This window comes from Eschscholzia californica, unplaced genomic scaffold (genome assembly GCF_041429995.1).
Source record: "Eschscholzia californica isolate CP2 unplaced genomic scaffold, dmEscCali1.0.p SCAF_3, whole genome shotgun sequence".
NCBI lineage: Eukaryota > Viridiplantae > Streptophyta > Magnoliopsida > Ranunculales > Papaveraceae > Eschscholzia > Eschscholzia californica.
This window is the reverse complement of record NW_028238420.1, coordinates 64,764,753-64,780,869: the sequence shown is the minus strand read 5'-3', so window position 1 is coordinate 64,780,869 and position 16,117 is coordinate 64,764,753. Positions and strand designations below refer to the sequence as shown.

The 16,117-nt window shown below is 36.7% G+C and overlaps 4 protein-coding genes across 4 annotated transcripts; 2 read left to right on the top strand and 2 right to left on the bottom strand.

The window, feature by feature from the left end:
* Positions 1 to 1,317: 1,317 nt before the first annotated feature.
* LOC147553339 (uncharacterized) lies at positions 1,318 to 2,584 on the bottom strand. Its single transcript, XM_086671219.1, has one exon. It carries the CDS (start codon positions 2,540 to 2,542, stop codon positions 1,388 to 1,390), a length of 1,155 nt encoding a protein of 384 aa, XP_086527345.1. The 5' UTR covers positions 2,543 to 2,584; the 3' UTR covers positions 1,318 to 1,387.
* Positions 2,585 to 7,287: 4,703 nt separating this feature from the next.
* LOC147553338 (chalcone isomerase-like protein 1) lies at positions 7,288 to 8,953 on the top strand. Its single transcript, XM_086670651.1, has 3 exons — positions 7,288 to 8,035; positions 8,421 to 8,512; positions 8,647 to 8,953. Exons 1-3 carry the CDS (start codon positions 7,353 to 7,355, stop codon positions 8,778 to 8,780), a joined length of 909 nt encoding a protein of 302 aa, XP_086526777.1. The 5' UTR covers positions 7,288 to 7,352; the 3' UTR covers positions 8,781 to 8,953.
* Positions 8,954 to 9,910: 957 nt separating this feature from the next.
* LOC147553337 (chalcone isomerase-like protein 1) lies at positions 9,911 to 11,326 on the top strand. Its single transcript, XM_086664957.1, has 4 exons — positions 9,911 to 10,151; positions 10,249 to 10,498; positions 10,827 to 10,918; positions 11,021 to 11,326. Exons 1-4 carry the CDS (start codon positions 9,941 to 9,943, stop codon positions 11,176 to 11,178), a joined length of 711 nt encoding a protein of 236 aa, XP_086521083.1. The 5' UTR covers positions 9,911 to 9,940; the 3' UTR covers positions 11,179 to 11,326.
* Positions 11,327 to 11,383: 57 nt separating this feature from the next.
* LOC147553336 (protein JOKA2-like) lies at positions 11,384 to 15,166 on the bottom strand. Its single transcript, XM_086664955.1, has 6 exons — positions 14,982 to 15,166; positions 13,266 to 14,434; positions 12,800 to 13,169; positions 12,508 to 12,657; positions 11,813 to 12,409; positions 11,384 to 11,713 (listed from the first exon to the last, which is right to left on the bottom strand). The coding sequence occupies exons 1-6, from the start codon at positions 15,003 to 15,005 to the stop codon at positions 11,609 to 11,611; spliced, it is 2,415 nt and encodes an 804-aa protein (XP_086521081.1). The 5' UTR covers positions 15,006 to 15,166; the 3' UTR covers positions 11,384 to 11,608.
* Positions 15,167 to 16,117: the final 951 nt, after the last annotated feature.

Below are 16,117 nucleotides of genomic sequence, written 5' to 3'. Positions count from 1 at the left end.
AATCAAAGTTAATCTACATATATATAGAGATTAGAGAGAGATTATAGAACTTCATAGTCCATACCTTTTGAGTAGTCTCACTTCTCACCAAAGGGAGTTGAGAATCCATCCAAGAAAGTAGTAGTTGATTATCACCCAATACTCTCTCTCTCTCTCTCTCTCTCTCTCTCTTCAACATAAATCTCTTTTTATGTGTGTCTAAGGGGGTATATACTCCATTAAAACATATAACAATCATCACTTATAGGATAATGTATATAATAATAATCTAGGCAGCTCCAATAATGTTGCTCTAACCACTCTTGAATGGTCTATATATACATTGAATATGATCTTTCTATTTTTTTTTTTTGAATAATGAATGGATAAAATGGCTTTTCATTCAATTTAAATTTGAGGAAAATGTCCACTTGGTCGTGTTTCTTTACTAGATATGATATTATGCCTCACCTTTCTCTCGTGTTGCGATCTTTAAGCAAATACGTATTTTATTAGATTACATAAAGACCATTATAAACACCTCTGATTTGGTTATAGGCATCTTCGAGATGGAATCCGGTCACCAACTTCAATTGGATGACCCATGGGCTCAAGTCAAAAGACACTTCGAAGTGAAATCGGTGGCGCGCACTAAGGGTTCTTATAGACAAATTTGACGTGTCTATAGCTTAATGTGAGGTGAGGCTAAAATTTTTATTGCATCTAAACCCGCTTACGAATTCTAAAGGCGCCCTCATTATTATTAAAGGTGTCTCCATACGGGCAAGTTTTTGTGCAATGTTTTTTCAGGAGAAAAATGCAGAAAGAATAACCTTAAAGGAGTATTGGAATTCAAGAATTAACTTTAAAGGAGTGTTAGTCTGCACGCGCATAATCGCGGTTGAATCGCTGTCAGGATATGTGGCCAGACAAGATTCAGAGATACAAAGTGTTGTGGCAGGCAAAGTCCCAATTCTGCATAAGAAACACCCAAACATTCAAACCAAACATATCCATCACTTTTTTTGTGTCGAAAACATATCCATCCCTTGACTTTGATTTGTAAAATATACTTAGTACTAGTTCCAAAAATTTGCAAGTGAACCAAATCACACAAACGTTAGGTCATACACTATATAGTTCCATCTTATATAGTAAATTACTATGCATATTCAAAGAGACATAATTGAAAGAGAGACCAACTAATCTAGAAATGTCTAAATGGGTCGAAGAAATCGATCACAACCTGAGGCAGATGCGGCCTGCTCTCACTGGTTGGGTAATTTCTTACTCCAAATGGCCCAGCGAGTGAGGGTCCGTTGAATCAACTTCCGTCGTGTCAGCCTTTTTTTGTCGAACCATTTCGCATTTGTCTAACTACTACTAATTAACAAGTAATTAAGCTAGATTATCGATTACTAGCAGTGTTCTTCAACTGAGGAGCAAATATATTGAACAATTCTGGTTGTAACATTCCATCAATGAAAATTGGATAATTCGAAGACGACGAAACTTCACTAACAAAAGGTATTGTCATCATCTGTTGCTGTGGTTGGGAATACATTATTCCACCTCCATTACTACCTTGAACTTCAAACGACTTATCTTCAGAATACCCTCCTCTTTCACAATTTTTATCTTGATCATCATTACCAATCTTTCTCCACATTATATTATGAGTTACTGGGGATGGTTCACTTGGTAATGACCTATTAACCCTAGGTTTTGGAAAGTACCCATGAATTACTTCCTCCAAATAACCTGAATCAGTGGACTTACTTTGAAAGAAGTCTAGTTCATTAATGTGAGTACTTTCACTTATAAGAGGGTTAAAAGAAGTGGGTATCATTTTTGTTGAATCAAGGAAGTAGTTTAAATCACTACCTACACTTGTAGTAGTAGTAGTAGTAGTAGTAGAAGAAGAATCAAGATTAGGGTTTGTGAGAGGAGTACAATCAGAGCTACTAGAGAAAGGTATGGGTCTTTCATGGGTAGGGGTAGTAGATGAAGAACCAAGAATGCCATGAACGAGAGACATGTTCAATGAAGAGTTTTTCTCTCTAGGGTTTACAAAGTCATTACTAGAAGAAGATTTGTTGTTGGAACTCAATGAAGTCCAATGAGAGAAGGATGTGTAATGGTGAGTATTGGTACTATTATGGATGGGTGGTGGAGGTGGTTTTGAGAAAAATGGAGGGATGGGATGATCATTATGTGGTGAAGGAGGATAAACAAAGTTGGTACGAGCTTTAGAGCCACGCATGGATCGAGCTGCACAGTCATAAGCACAGGCAGCTTCTTCTGCAGTGTCGAAAGTACCTAACCACCGTCGCTCTTTCGATTGAGGGTCTCTTATCTCGGCCGCATAACGTCCCCATGGGCGGCGGCGAACTCCTCTGTATCTCAATGAAGAGTTATCACTAGTAGTGGAGCTACCAACCTCTTTCAATGTTCTTTTGTTGGTGCAGCTCTTGTGGGTATTGGCTAATGGTATGTCATTGGGTGGGTCAGATTGTAGTGAGTAATGGGTCATACCATTTAGCTGCCTCATTGCTTCTTCCATCACCAAAAAATGAATAAAAAAGAAGCTTCTCCAAATCAAGAAATTTAGAGAGAGAGGAGATGATTTGGTTGGTAATGAGGAACTTGGAGAATAGAGGACATAAAGTGTTGTATTTATAGAGAGGGACAAGTAGAGGGAGGAAGTAATTGAGTAGTAGTAGTAGTACATAATGCACATTTTCAAATACAAAATTCAAAATAAATTCTTCTTTCCAACCAACTGGCAACTACTACTATTCATGCATGTTCTAAGTTAAGGTTGATATTTATAAATTCAAATGAGTTATAGACTCACTCTTACCATGCATGCATTTTTCATGGCTCACAAAAGATAGATGTTGTCCGACCACTATTTCATATACTTCTAATAATCTTGTAAATTGGTGGTATATTGTCATGAAAGTGGGATTAGACAGCTAGAGATATACTGAATGTTGTGGGGAGTAATTGCATTGAGCAATTTCCAAGATAAAAATGGAAATGGAAATATGGGATGTTTGTTGATTAAAGGCTATTGATTGATAAAAATTGGAGTGATGTCAATTCATGAAGATTTCATTGTCTTTTAAAATGTCTATATTTGGTATGTTTTTCATCTGTCCATCCTTACCCAACAGCAATAAAGAGTAAGCAGATTTTAGGGCAAAAGAGTGTATAGTGTTTTAATTAATGGATTCTGGAAGAACAAGTTGGTCTGGTTGAGATTTTAATTCATAGGAATGATTAGTATAAAACTGGAGGCATTCAGAAACTGTTCCTCTATCTTTAGGTTTTCTCCACTTTCCATCTTCTCTCTGCTTCCAAAATTTGTGAAACTTTTACATTACTGTGGAGGCTATCTATCTGTATTGGTAATTCTTCTTCTTGTGTAACTAGGGTTTTTAGTAGGTCTAAGGGTTTGGTCTGGAAACTGAGGGTTTTGTTCACATGGACTTGTCTCTTCTTGGGATATTGTTCTTATAGGGTCTTTATGAATGTGAGTTTAATTAGGGCAAGTGATAAGTAGTGGCCTAAAATAATAGTATTTGTAAGTAGTAATATGTAGCTTTGTAAATAAAAAGATGGGTGAATAGCTTTTAGAAATGGATGTTTGTACATAGGAAATGGATGTTTGTACATAGAAAATGGATGTCCACAAGATTATTTTATTTTTTGTTGAGAACACAACAATCACTTCCTCGTGATTACTCGTTTCATGTCACACGTATTCACCGTGCATAATGAATTTTCAATAGATCATCATCAAATTATCGGACGAAACTATTACTCAACAATTTTTATCTTCACAAACTGTTACGTCAATTGGTTGTGCATCCATTTTGAAGTTTGAACCCCCAGAAGTTTTAGAGGCAATTAACAACAAAAGTAAAATCTAAGTTATTGAATTTAAATTATATTTAAGAGTACAAATAATTGGCTAGGCTGAAAACAAAAGTGTCAACACACGTGTCAAAAGCTAATACAGTCTACCCTCGTTGATCTTGACATTTAGAAAGAAAAGTATTTTTTTCTCTAAATGACAACAAGATCAAATAAAATTTGTCCATATCAACTTCAGTCTGAGTCGATCTACGTTTTTGACCGTTTACCAACAGTAGTAGTATTTGACTCGAAAACTAAGGCTAATAAAAGCCAAATACCAATGTAGCCGACTCGCACATATTTCTCATAGGGGCCGGTCTGATGGGAGTAAACCATATCAACATTGCCCTTATAGTCGGCTCCATATTTCAATCCAATTACATTTTTTGCAACAGAAAAGATGAGATAGTATTTTTATGTTGGCACCAATGTTGTCGATTCTAATTAGCTCAAGTAAAAGAAGGTAGGGTTCAGGGTTTAGGGTAGATTAACAAATCGAGGTAAATAGGGCAGCAGCCCTAGGGCACTCCATCATCTGATCCTGAGAATTGCGGCTCGCCCGTGCAATAGATTGATAGGGTTGACTTATAAACAAATATCTTTAAAGTTTAAACAAACAAATGATGGATGTTTCATAAGAGCCACCATCACTTGTTCAGGTCAGCCCGGGCGTGGGAAGACTCGGCAGGTTTTGGTCGACTTAGGGTAAATATTTCTAGGGTCTCAGACTAGGGAAGGAAGACAACTTCCTCTCTTCTCACTTCTCACTTCTTATTAGTGACATTTTGATTACATAACAACCACCATTGTGAACAATGGCCCAAAAAATGTGGCCTATCATAACAGACGTCGACGTGGCCGACTTTTATACAGACCATTTTCTCTCATAAGAGCATGTCTAATTGGAGTCAACCACATCGACGTTCACTGGATCGTCGTTCCAGTGTTCTTGTATAGACCATACTAATCACACACATTGTTTTGATCTTAGATTTCAATTCTTCCATATTTCTAGTTGGTCTTGTTTTTCGGGTCGTTTAACATTTGTGATTTCATAATCTATAGTTTGGCCAAAAATCAAGAATAATGCCAAACTAAATTTATCACGAACAACGATAATATTAAGCTGAGATGTTGACTTGAATATCCCAATCGTTCCTTCTCATTTCTTTTTGAAATTTTATCTTAACTTTATGGTCTAACTCCCATTATTATTGTTTTGATTTAAGTCTCATATAATATCAAATTAGATATACACTTATGGAAGTATCAATTTTGACATTTCAACTTCAAATTATTGTAGTCTCGCTAACCCTTACTTCAAATTATTGTAGTCTCGCTAACCCTTATCTTAATATTTGAGTCACTTTTACCCTCGTATCGAAGTAAAACATAAACGAAAAATTAGACATGTAAACGGTAGCTTATTTGATCGGATATAATCATATTTGTATTTGATATCTGATATTTGATAATTATCCGATGAATATCATAAATCAATATCCGAATCCGATAATATTAACAGATTATCCGATATCTGAAACAAAGACAAAATTTTATATGTTAAGTTTAAATTTTTAACCATTAGATCTTGATAATAAATCTCAACCGTACATTTTATATATTATTATTAACACGTCTTTATTTTTATTATTTTTTTATATTACTTAAGAGATACAAATATTTATCAGATCGGATATTGGTGTATCCGATATCCGATAAGGAATATCCGAATCTGTATCTGATATAAGAAATTTAAGATATTTTCTTAAAATTCGAATGCGATTACGGATCAGATGTCAAATATTCGGATATCAATTGACAAACTTACAAAAAATCACACATTTTTCTGTAAATTCTGTCATTAACTTAGGTCAAAATTGTGCGTATAACAAATTTTTTTTCGTTTTTTTTCTGGAGTAGTAATAGCTGCACAATAATGGATTACTTTTTTTAATTGAACAAGGAGGCGCCGAAATTGGAAGGGGAAAAATCAGTTTGTGCTCCCTCGCCTTGAATGGTCCAAATTGGAACTCACCCGACAAGCCCATCTTTTCCTCGAATACTGTGTTCATCTATTAATGTCAAGAGAAAATTGATCGGATGGCTTCAGTTGTCCCCTCTTTTTCAGCTTTGCATTTATTTTGGGAAATCCCTCACACAGGGAGCCCAAGATTTGGTTGGGTTGGGGGTATAAAATTTCACTTTTTAGGATTTGAGTCCTTTTGTCAACATTATAAGGCTGGCTTGACTCCAAATTGAAAAGGCCAAGTGGCCTGCCACATTGGCCACAATTCTTGCTCTATAATATCAAAACAAATAAATGAATCTTGAATTTAATTCGTGCTCTATTGAAAAGGCGAAGTGCCCTTGAATACTTCGTGGCACATTGACCTTGTAATCTGATCAGTTAATTTTGATCTGACGGTTCAGATTAAGTAAGAAGATAGAGATTGATCCCTGTTTTCCTCTTCTTCTCACATTGAAATGATCGAACCCTAATGTCTTCAAACTTTTCGTTTGATTGTTCAAGAATTTTGAGTTTGTCTAGGAGAGAGACAAAGAATACGAGCGGGAGAAGGGTCGGGCCCTTTAACCCGCTTACTCAAGCAAAAAAAAAATATGAGTGAAGAGGAAAGAGTGACGAGAGGCGCACCTCTTTTATACGGTAGTTTAAAATTTGCTTTGGGGACACAATTTTAACACTTTGCCTTTATCCACGTGTGGGCTTGGAAAGTATGCCATTATGCAAGTGTGGGCTTTGGAAAACTTTGGGTGCCCCATAAATCTTCCCATGGAGGAAAGCTAATGCTTTGACCTGAATATCTGATTCCTAGTACTACTAAAGATGAGATGATAAATCAAGAAATCCCCATTTCGAGGTTCATTAAAAGCTATCAATCTCTTACCTTAAACCAACCAACCCTCATCCTTCAATCTTCTTCATGTTCATCTGGTTTCAATTTGGGTGTCAGTACAATACTACAGTAGCAACCTCAACCGGGCCGGCTCCATTCTTGTTCCGACCCAGTCACCCCCATTAGTTAATGGAGTCTTATTGAGACCATGAAAATGGTTGATCACAAATTTAATCACGAAAATGGAAGTGTGAACTAAGATTAGATCACAAACTTAACCATTTTTTTTAAGAGAAAATCGATAATTATGGTTCTAAATCCGGGTACCCGATGGGTTATCAAACCCGAGTACCCACATTCAAAATGTAAAATACTTGGTATGTGTTTTTTTTTTTGTTGAACTAAATACTTGGTATGTGTGATTCCAAGTATAGAGATCATAGCATTTATGTCTTAAAATTCATAGCATTTCCTCTCAAGTGTTTTCTATTACCTATAAATACACCCAAACCCCAACTCAAATTTCAAACCAACTCAATTCTTAAACCCTAACAACTTCTTGTTTTATCAAGTAATATAACCAACCTAGTAATGGCACCTAGTGTTGAGGACATCACTACTAAAACCGATATGATCGAGATCGATCCCAAGAACTCAAAAGTTATGACAGAAGATACCAACAAGATCGAAAACGATACTAATGAGCCAAAAAGCAACAATGACAACAATTCTAGTAGTGAGGAAAAGGTAGTGATCAATGCTGAGAATGAATTACCAAAAAGTGGTCATGAAGATGAGGATAAGGAATCCAAGAATGAGAAGACAGGAGAAGTTGAAAAGAACGAATTGAAGAACGAAGAGGTTGTTGTTGTTAAAGATGAGGTGAAAAAGGAAGAAAAGGTAGAAGTTAAAGTTGAGCCAAAGACTGGTGTTTCATTTCCTGTGAGATTAGATGATGGAAAAGTTTTGAATGCAGTTGGTATGAGGAAGAAAACAATTCTTGGTATTGGTATTAAGATCTACGGGTTCGGTATGTTTGCAGATAATGAGAAACTTAAGGAAGTTATGAGATCTAAGATCGGAAAAGTATCTGCAAAACCAACAAAGGAAATGTATCAAGCAGTGATAGATAGTGAAGCCGGGATGATGGTTAGGCTAGTAATTGTGTTTGGTAATCTCACTATGAACATGGTGAAGAAGAACTTTGATGAAGGTCTTGGAGCTGCCATTAAGAAGCTCAATGGTGGTCGAAAGAACGATGAACTCTCAAACAGGTACCTATACACACACACACACACACATTGTTGGGCGATCTTGGGCCTCACTCATTCCAACACTTAGACAATTGGGTCGAGACTTGTGTGATTGCCAGTTGTGTACCAGTGGGTGGTCTTGGATTTCTCTCACCCCAAAAGCTAGCTCAAAAGACGAGCTTTCCCCACAGTTATGAACTGACCACCATGCCCCTTCCCCAACCAATATAGGATTACCTATATATACAAACCTTATAGGCTATGACCTTAAAGCCATGTACTAGATAGACCCAGTTTCAAACCCTATATTTACAAATATAGGTTCATACTCAACTACTTTAACTAACTTAACTGACAGATATAGAATTTTTTTTTCTAACTATGGGTGGTTGTTTAATATTGCTAGGGTTATGGGTGAAGCTTCAGATGATATCAAACTAACAGCTGGTTCAGTAATTGAGATCACAAGGCTTCCAGGATTCATCCTTCAAACAAAGGGTAAAGGATTTATTATTAACTTAACTAATGAAACTTACTAATACCTAATCGTCCTTTAGTCGATATTTTTTCACTAGTTTCACTTCTTTATGAATTTTCTTTTGTGGGTGGTTTTTTTTCATGGATATCAACAGTGAAGGGTGAGGTAGTGAGCAAGGTGGAGAGTGAATTACTATGCAGGGCCTTCATTCATATGTATTTGGGCGACGATCCCTTCGACAGGGATGCTAAAGAAAGATTTGGAATGTCTTTAATCACCTTGTTTTGATCATCCATGATCAAATAACTAAAAGAGCTAACTAGGCTTAGCTTTTTCTAGGGTTTAGTATGAATAATGTGGTTATTTCAGTTCATCTTGTAGTCCTTATGGTATCTTAAAAATGGTGCAATAATAAGGAAAATATAGGTTTCCAACTTTATTTTTTAATTAAGTTTCACAAATATTTGATGTTTCTTTAGTTCTTATTGATCTTGAAAATAAAATTTCGAACGACCCATGCCCCCACAATCACAAATATTGTCCCCGTTCTTACAACCCAGACCCAAGCCCAGTAGTACAAGGTTTCTCCTTGCAGAAGCTCCATGAGCCCTCCACGAGCCTATCCAAAAAAAATTTGACACTGCCGAACAAAGTGGGACTATCACATCAGTATTGTTTGACTCTTGCTATCATTTAACAGTTCGATTGTTGGTCATCGATGTAGCTTTTAGAAATGGTTTTGGAATGATTAAATCGCATTTTGGAACGGCAATAACATTTCTAATTTCACAAGCGTGACACCTATTTCAAGACGACAATGTAAATGGCCGACTATGTTAAGTCTACCCAGTGTGATTCCGGCATCCAAATCAAAACCAATTGATGCTAGTGTTGAAGGAACTTAGCACTAGAACAGAAAAAGTTCTTTCGCCACAGTTCTAAATTGTAGCTAATGTAAAAAACCTCTATATATACTCAACCAAATATTAAGTTTTACAAAGATCAAATTGTTATTTTTACTGAAATAGAGCCTTAAATGTTGCCAAAGAAGTAGATAGGTGATTAATGCCTTCACCTTCCTACTTCTGTTTTTGTTGTGACAGAATGGGCAGAGTACAAGATGACCAAGAAAAAGTGTGATTGATTTCACACTCTTTTTGGAAACAAATGGGGTATACAAAGATGTAAACCCATAACTTAGCATTTTAAAGCTCCCAACCAACCCTAGCAACTCTTCAACAAACAAAAAAAAAACTAACCCTAGCAACCAAATCTCAACTACACTATTAAGACATCAACTTATTAATACAAACCCATCATAGATAAGGAGTACTAGTTACTTTTGAACCCATCAAGTGCATCAAGGAGGAACCACCCTTCAATATATATATAAGTATAGGAAGAGTGGGAGAAAGAGAGAGAGAAATAGAACCCATCAATCAAAGACAATGGAGAAAGTTAACTCAAAGACAGATGTAGTTGATGGGCCAAAGGATGAAAAGATAACAATGAAGAAAGAAGAGGAAAAGATGGAAGTTCAAATTGAACCCAAGACTGGTATGTCTTTCCCAATGAAACTGGATGACGGGAAGGAGTTAATCACAGTTGGTTTGAGGAAGAAGAGCTTCATTGGTCTTGGTTTTAAGATCTACTCCTTTGGTATGAATATACATACTACATTAAGTTGATATCTTTTACTAGATCTCATTTTTAGGTTTTTCAATGGACAAAGTTCACTTATGTATATTTGGTGCAGGGATATATGGAGATAAAGAGAAACTAAAGGAGCTTCTGAAATCAAAGTTTGATGGAAAGAATGGTGCCGCGAAACCTACCAAGGAGATGTATGAGGTCGTGAGAGATAGCGATGTGGAGATGATGGTTAGACTAGTACTTGTCTTCGGAGGGGTAAGTATGAGCTTGGTGAGGAAGGGTTTCGACGAAGGCATTGGAGCTTCCATCAAGAAGCTTAATGGTGGTCAAAAGAACACCGAGCTGACAAACATGTACGTTCAACTCTTAACGACTTCACCATCTCGGTTAAGAGATTCCTGAGACCATTTGGGTAGGCTGGTGGAGCCTTCACCATAACCAAAACCCTATGCCGCTCATTGAGCTTGGCTATGGGCTATTACTAGGGTCGACGTAGCAGAAGTAGGGACACTCTAGGTAGCAGTTAGGACTTGGATCATTACAGAAATTTCAACCTCATGTAGTGGAGTTTCAGCAAGCTAGCTTCGACTAACTCAACTCGCTCTCTTTTAGTAAAATCGATACTGTTTATAACATTATTGTTAACAGAGATGATCAATGAACTTGTCTCATGGTTGTTAGGTTCATGGGTGAAGCACTAAACAACATAAAGCTAACATCTGGTTCAGTAATTGAGATATCAAGGCTTCCTGGACACATTCTTCAAACAAAGAGTAAGTGAAATATTAAGGGCTAAACCTTCCCATAATGACATCATACATCTATTACTCAACTAGGTTTACTAAAATGGGTGCTTGTGCTCTGAATGAATGCAGTAAAAGATGAGATTGTGAGCAAGGTGGAGAGTGAACTTCTCTGCAGGGCTTACATCAACATGTACTTGGGAGACGATCCCCTCGACGATGAAGCAAAAGAAAGATTTGGGGAGTCTTTACTCTCTGACACCCGTCCATCCGAAAACAAGATAGTCTAATTGTTTCCATTATAAATGGATGGTTTTTTTTAATAAGTCCATTTCTTGAGTATCTATTAAGATAATCAGACACATTTGCTTCTAAATGTGTGGCCATTGTTGTTGTGTCTTACTTTGGTTCATAATAAATATGTTTACATTTCCTAAATCACTCAAAGTAATATATATATATATATAGGCGAGAGACGGGGAGAGAGAGAGAACATAGACAACTTATTTATCCATCCTTGACATAAAACCATAAATATGATCCATCATATGTTCTCAATCAGAAATATATACGGACTCAGATACTAAACTACGCCAACCACTTCACCGATAACATCATAGGTTTATCGAGCTTTATGTTTCTCAAATACTACGACCATATATATATATATATACATATAAAAGATCGATCGTAGAGAGTGTCCTACCTAGGGCTAGTGTCCTACCTAGGGCCAATCTCTCCTGCAACAAGATCCATCACTGCTCGCTTGAGATTTCCTCCATTCTTCATCAGCAACCTTGTGTTCTTTTCCTTGTCAGAAAATCCCTGTAAACAATATGACATTTTAGTTTCAGTTTCTACATGGAACCAACTACTATAGTCATGTTTACGGGTGAAAGAGAATAAAGGAAGTTTGAATCTTACCATCTCTTGAAGTTCCTCAAGGATAGGATCCCACTCAGGAACACCACAGAGATCATTCAGCGACTGTTCAAGGTCGTAATCGTTTGACCTCAAAATCTCTCTGTTCAAATCTACCTGCTGAAAACCCATTGCAGCCAGTTCCTTCAGAAGCACCTCTTCAACAGGGTTACTTTCAATGAGTTCTTCGTTTACTAGAGGAGCATCGGGAAAAACAGGTGGGACAGATGAGGAATCAATGGTGGGATAAGATTTGAATGAAGGTATTTTAGCAAGAATGTGAACAGATTTTGCGGGACGAGAACCCAATCCAGGCATCTCTGCAGAAACGGGAACAGAATTACCGCAAATCAAGCTATTGTCAATAGGAAAATCGAGCTCCAGATCTTTGTCTTCATCGATCATTGGCTTCACCGCTTCTGCATTTCCACTTCTTTTCTTCAATTCGGGATTTTCATCACATATAGGCTCAATATTCATGTCTATGATCTGGCTGCTTTCTGGTTCGTCATTATACTTGGGTGGTAAGTTCAAGTTCAAGGAATTAATGCTTCCAGATAACGAGTCAATCTTTTCCTTATCTGCCTCTACAGGATCCACCTGCAACAATACAAACATATACAAAATGGCTTATGGCTTAATCCTTTGAACAAAACCAAAACAAGGAAAAGGAGAGTAGTTTTGAGTGCCATATGAACCTGAATGAGCACCCAAACTTCCTGCCCGAAAAATTCGTCAGATTGAGATTTCAACCTCCAGTAAGAAACGTATCGATCAGGAGTTCCTGGTGATACAAATTGAACTGTGATATCCATTGAATATCCCACAGGGCAGCCATTAGCTTCGTTCTGCAACATTAGGAGGAATAACAGAAGATTCAAGGGCTTATCTTCATAACATTACTTACGATAACTATTGTTAGAACAAAATCAATTATATATGTAGATTAGATGAACTTGAAATTAAACAGGATTAGGCAGTCATTGGCACCTTGATAGATACTGAAGCATTAGTGGTAAGTGGGTACCCTCCAATCCAAGCAAGCTCTGTCCCACGAGGCCACGGCTGGTAACCACTATTGCGCATTCGCCATATTTTAGTAAACGGAGTGTTAGGGGCAATAACATAACCATCTGGAATACTAACATCCATAACAAAACAGCTATCAAGCGACGAACTCCTTGGTAGACTCAGTTGCTTCCCTCGGGCTTTACCACCTAATACGGACGGAAATGGAGTGAACTCAGAGCAATGTACTGAATTAGGTTGTGGATAAGACATGGGAACGTCCATTCTGGTGTATTCAACCACATTTCCTGTTTCAGCAAAGCAGTTACTGCAGAGATCATAATCCACCCTCCTACAAAAAAATGAACTCCTAAATCAAGTAATGCACATATAATCATCTAGAAGAATTTCTAACTGGATTGAAATAAGCAATATCTAGTGTTCTTACACTTTAGACTTGAATCGAGGTCCTGTAATAGGGTGCACCCCGCAACCATCGCACTGAACACCCCTATGGAATATCCTGCCCTTGCTATCAAGGTAGCTCTTTCTAAACGAATCGGACATAAGCCCGCCAAGAGAGGTTAAACTAGATGAATCTGCTCCAGCCATTCCACTGATTGGCATACTTTTGGCAGGACAGGACCCACGATTGTATGGAGATGAACGTATACCAACACATGGGTGTTTCCCACAGCTATCACCATTCCAGTTCCCAAATGAATCGACCGGACCATACAAGAGAACGTCATTTTTAGACGAATCATCAGTCACAGGAGTTGGAGAAACCGTGGGGAACCCCACATCGGGAGATTCAGAAGTTGCATCTGAGGGTTTGAGCTGAGTAAATTTCGGATTGACACGAACTTTCCCTGTCTTCTGAAGAACCTTAGGAAGAACACGACGAGGTATTGGCGGGGGCACAAAAGGAACAGACATAGTAGTTGCAGTTTTTGAGGTTTCGATTCCTTCAGCGGTGTTATTACTGCAACACCCCTTTGAACTGCTTTTTCCAGTTGGTTCAGATAAAATTTCTGGGAATGACACTTTTGAAGCTTCTATACCCTCTGTTACTTTGTTACTTGCAGAACGATCAAGTTCATGATTCTGGGACTCAGAAACTGGAACAGGTGGATTCTTACCCATCTTCACTAAACTGTTAAGAATCTCAAGAAGCACTGGAGCAGAAGCAGCTTTTGATGCCAAATCAAAAGAGAGCTTAGACAGTACATCGCCCAATGGTTCCGGGAGAGATTTTAACACCTCGGCAACACCAGAATTGACATGAGATAACGGATTACCCTGTTCTTGCTGCGAACTTTTTGGAGTAGACCATCCATTCGATCCTGTTTCGAATTTTCCATCTGTACTAGTTTTTAGTTGTACATTCAACCTCAGTGGATTCAACCGCTGCTTGACTACATCAATAAGATCATCATCGTCGACAAGTGTTATTACGTCTTGATCTTCATCCACATATGTCACGATAATATCGTCATCGGAAGTGAATTTGAAGAGGTTACGAATTTTTGCTTCAAGCCCAGCCATGCCCACATCAACAGAGCCATTTCCATTAACAAACACACTAAACCGTCTAAGCGTATTCCCATACTTTACCTAAAGCAGTGTTAAGAAAAAGGAACGACGACATCATTAGACACCGAAATTATGAACACCTGTATAGACTATAAAGCATGAAGTATAAACAAATCAAATAGTATGAATCCAACATTATAGCGTTTTCTCGAAGCAAGTAAAGTTTCTGATTCGATGAGTTATATGGGTGTTTCTAGTGAATTACAGAGTAAAGTCTGCTCGATGATCAAATTAGGGAAGTTTGCGGTACTACAACAGAATACAAAGTTGACAATATTAGGGCTTAAGATTATATGGTCAAAGGTTGAAGATTTATATGGATTACCTCATCTATTTACTTGAATTCAAACTGATCAGCTTACAGATTGACATGTTTAACAAATCAAAGCTCTAAAATTCAATACAATTTCAATAAAGATCAAATCTTTAAAGAGGATCGTACAATAAACTGATGAATAATCGAAAAGATCAACAAGCAGAGCGAAATCAATCAAAACCCTAACAAGGAATTCTAAAAAAGTAGAGCTGAACAAGAAAAACAAACTGAAAGGGGAAAAAAAGATCAAACCTTGATTACTAGATTAGAATCCATAGCTTATGAAGCAGATATTGATTAATCGTCCAAATACACCCCAGTTGAAATAGAAAGAAACTAATTTGAAACCCTAACCCTAATAGATCATGAAAAACTGAGAAAGCAAGAATTGTTCAAAATTCTGAGAGAAGGTAGGAAGAGATGATAACTGAGGAATTGAGAGGGTCATTGGGGTTTAGGTATTTAATTGGATTAAAATTAATGACTTTGGTTTCTTCTCCTCGAAGAAAAGTGATAATTACTATTTGGTACTCCAAAAGAATTAGAAAAAATGAGTGAAAAACCCAAAAATCTAGACCCTAATAAGAAAAAAACCCACTCAAAAATAATAATGTCAAAAAAACCCATTTTTTGAACATTTTTCAAAATGTTCACAAGATATGTAATTATGTTGTTAACAATACAACATATTTTTTTCATAATTCCATTTTTACCCTTATATGTTGACAACATATATCATTGTGTTGTTATAAAATGTTGACAATATCTATAATAATGTCCCGACTTATTATAAAATGTTGGCGTCATATATAATTATGTTCTTAACAACATATATAATGTATTAGTCAAAATATTATTTGTTCGTTAACGGATTTGTTAAATACAAAGGATAATATGCATAACATTTTAATTTTTGTAAAAGTCAAATAAAAAAAATGCTTTAGTCTTTATATTTATGTCGAAAGCAAAACAAAAAATGCGGTAACCATTTATTTTTTCACAAGACAAATTGAAAAATGTTGTAGCCAAAATGTTTGTGTTAATTTGTCTATGTAAAATGCAAAAGAAAAAAATGCGAAATATTTTGGCAAAACAATGTCTAAGCAAAAAACGAATTTGTTCACAAATTTACAAATTGTTGAGACAAACTAAGATTTGTTCAGAAATTTACAAAATTGTCGAGAGCAAACCAATAATTGTTCAGAAATGTTCAAAATTTTTTTTGACATTGATTTGGGCGGAAAATTTCATTTTAGAGGGTAAAATTGTATTTTTACCTACTGGGTTTTTTCCTCATTATTATTTAGTATTGGGCCTGATTCTCTTTAACTTTCCCATTTTGGGCCTTATAATTACCGGCCCATAAAGAATGAGTGAAAAACCCAAAA

Bases quoted from the DNA above. Each gene is read 5' to 3' on its own strand.
- LOC147553339 (XM_086671219.1), bottom strand. From the start codon at position 2,542: ATGGAAGAAGCAATGAGGCAGCTAAATGGTATGACCCATTACTCACTA.
- LOC147553338 (XM_086670651.1), top strand. From the start codon at position 7,353: ATGGCACCTAGTGTTGAGGACATCACTACTAAAACCGATATGATCGAG. The intron at 8,036-8,420 runs GTACCTATACAC...TAATATTGCTAG, and splicing joins AACGATGAACTCTCAAACAG to GGTTATGGGTGAAGCTTCAG. The intron at 8,513-8,646 runs GTAAAGGATTTA...GGATATCAACAG, and splicing joins ATTCATCCTTCAAACAAAGG to TGAAGGGTGAGGTAGTGAGC.
- LOC147553336 (XM_086664955.1), bottom strand. From the start codon at position 15,005: ATGGATTCTAATCTAGTAATCAAG. The intron at 12,410-12,507 runs GTTCATATGGCA...GTATTGTTGCAG, and splicing joins AAGTTTGGGTGCTCATTCAG to GTGGATCCTGTAGAGGCAGA. The intron at 11,714-11,812 runs GTAAGATTCAAA...TATTGTTTACAG, and splicing joins TTGAGGAACTTCAAGAGATG to GGATTTTCTGACAAGGAAAA.
- LOC147553337 (XM_086664957.1), top strand. From the start codon at position 9,941: ATGGAGAAAGTTAACTCAAAGACAGATGTAGTTGATGGGCCAAAGGAT. The intron at 10,152-10,248 runs GTATGAATATAC...TATTTGGTGCAG, and splicing joins TTTTAAGATCTACTCCTTTG to GGATATATGGAGATAAAGAG. The intron at 10,499-10,826 runs GTACGTTCAACT...CATGGTTGTTAG, and splicing joins AACACCGAGCTGACAAACAT to GTTCATGGGTGAAGCACTAA.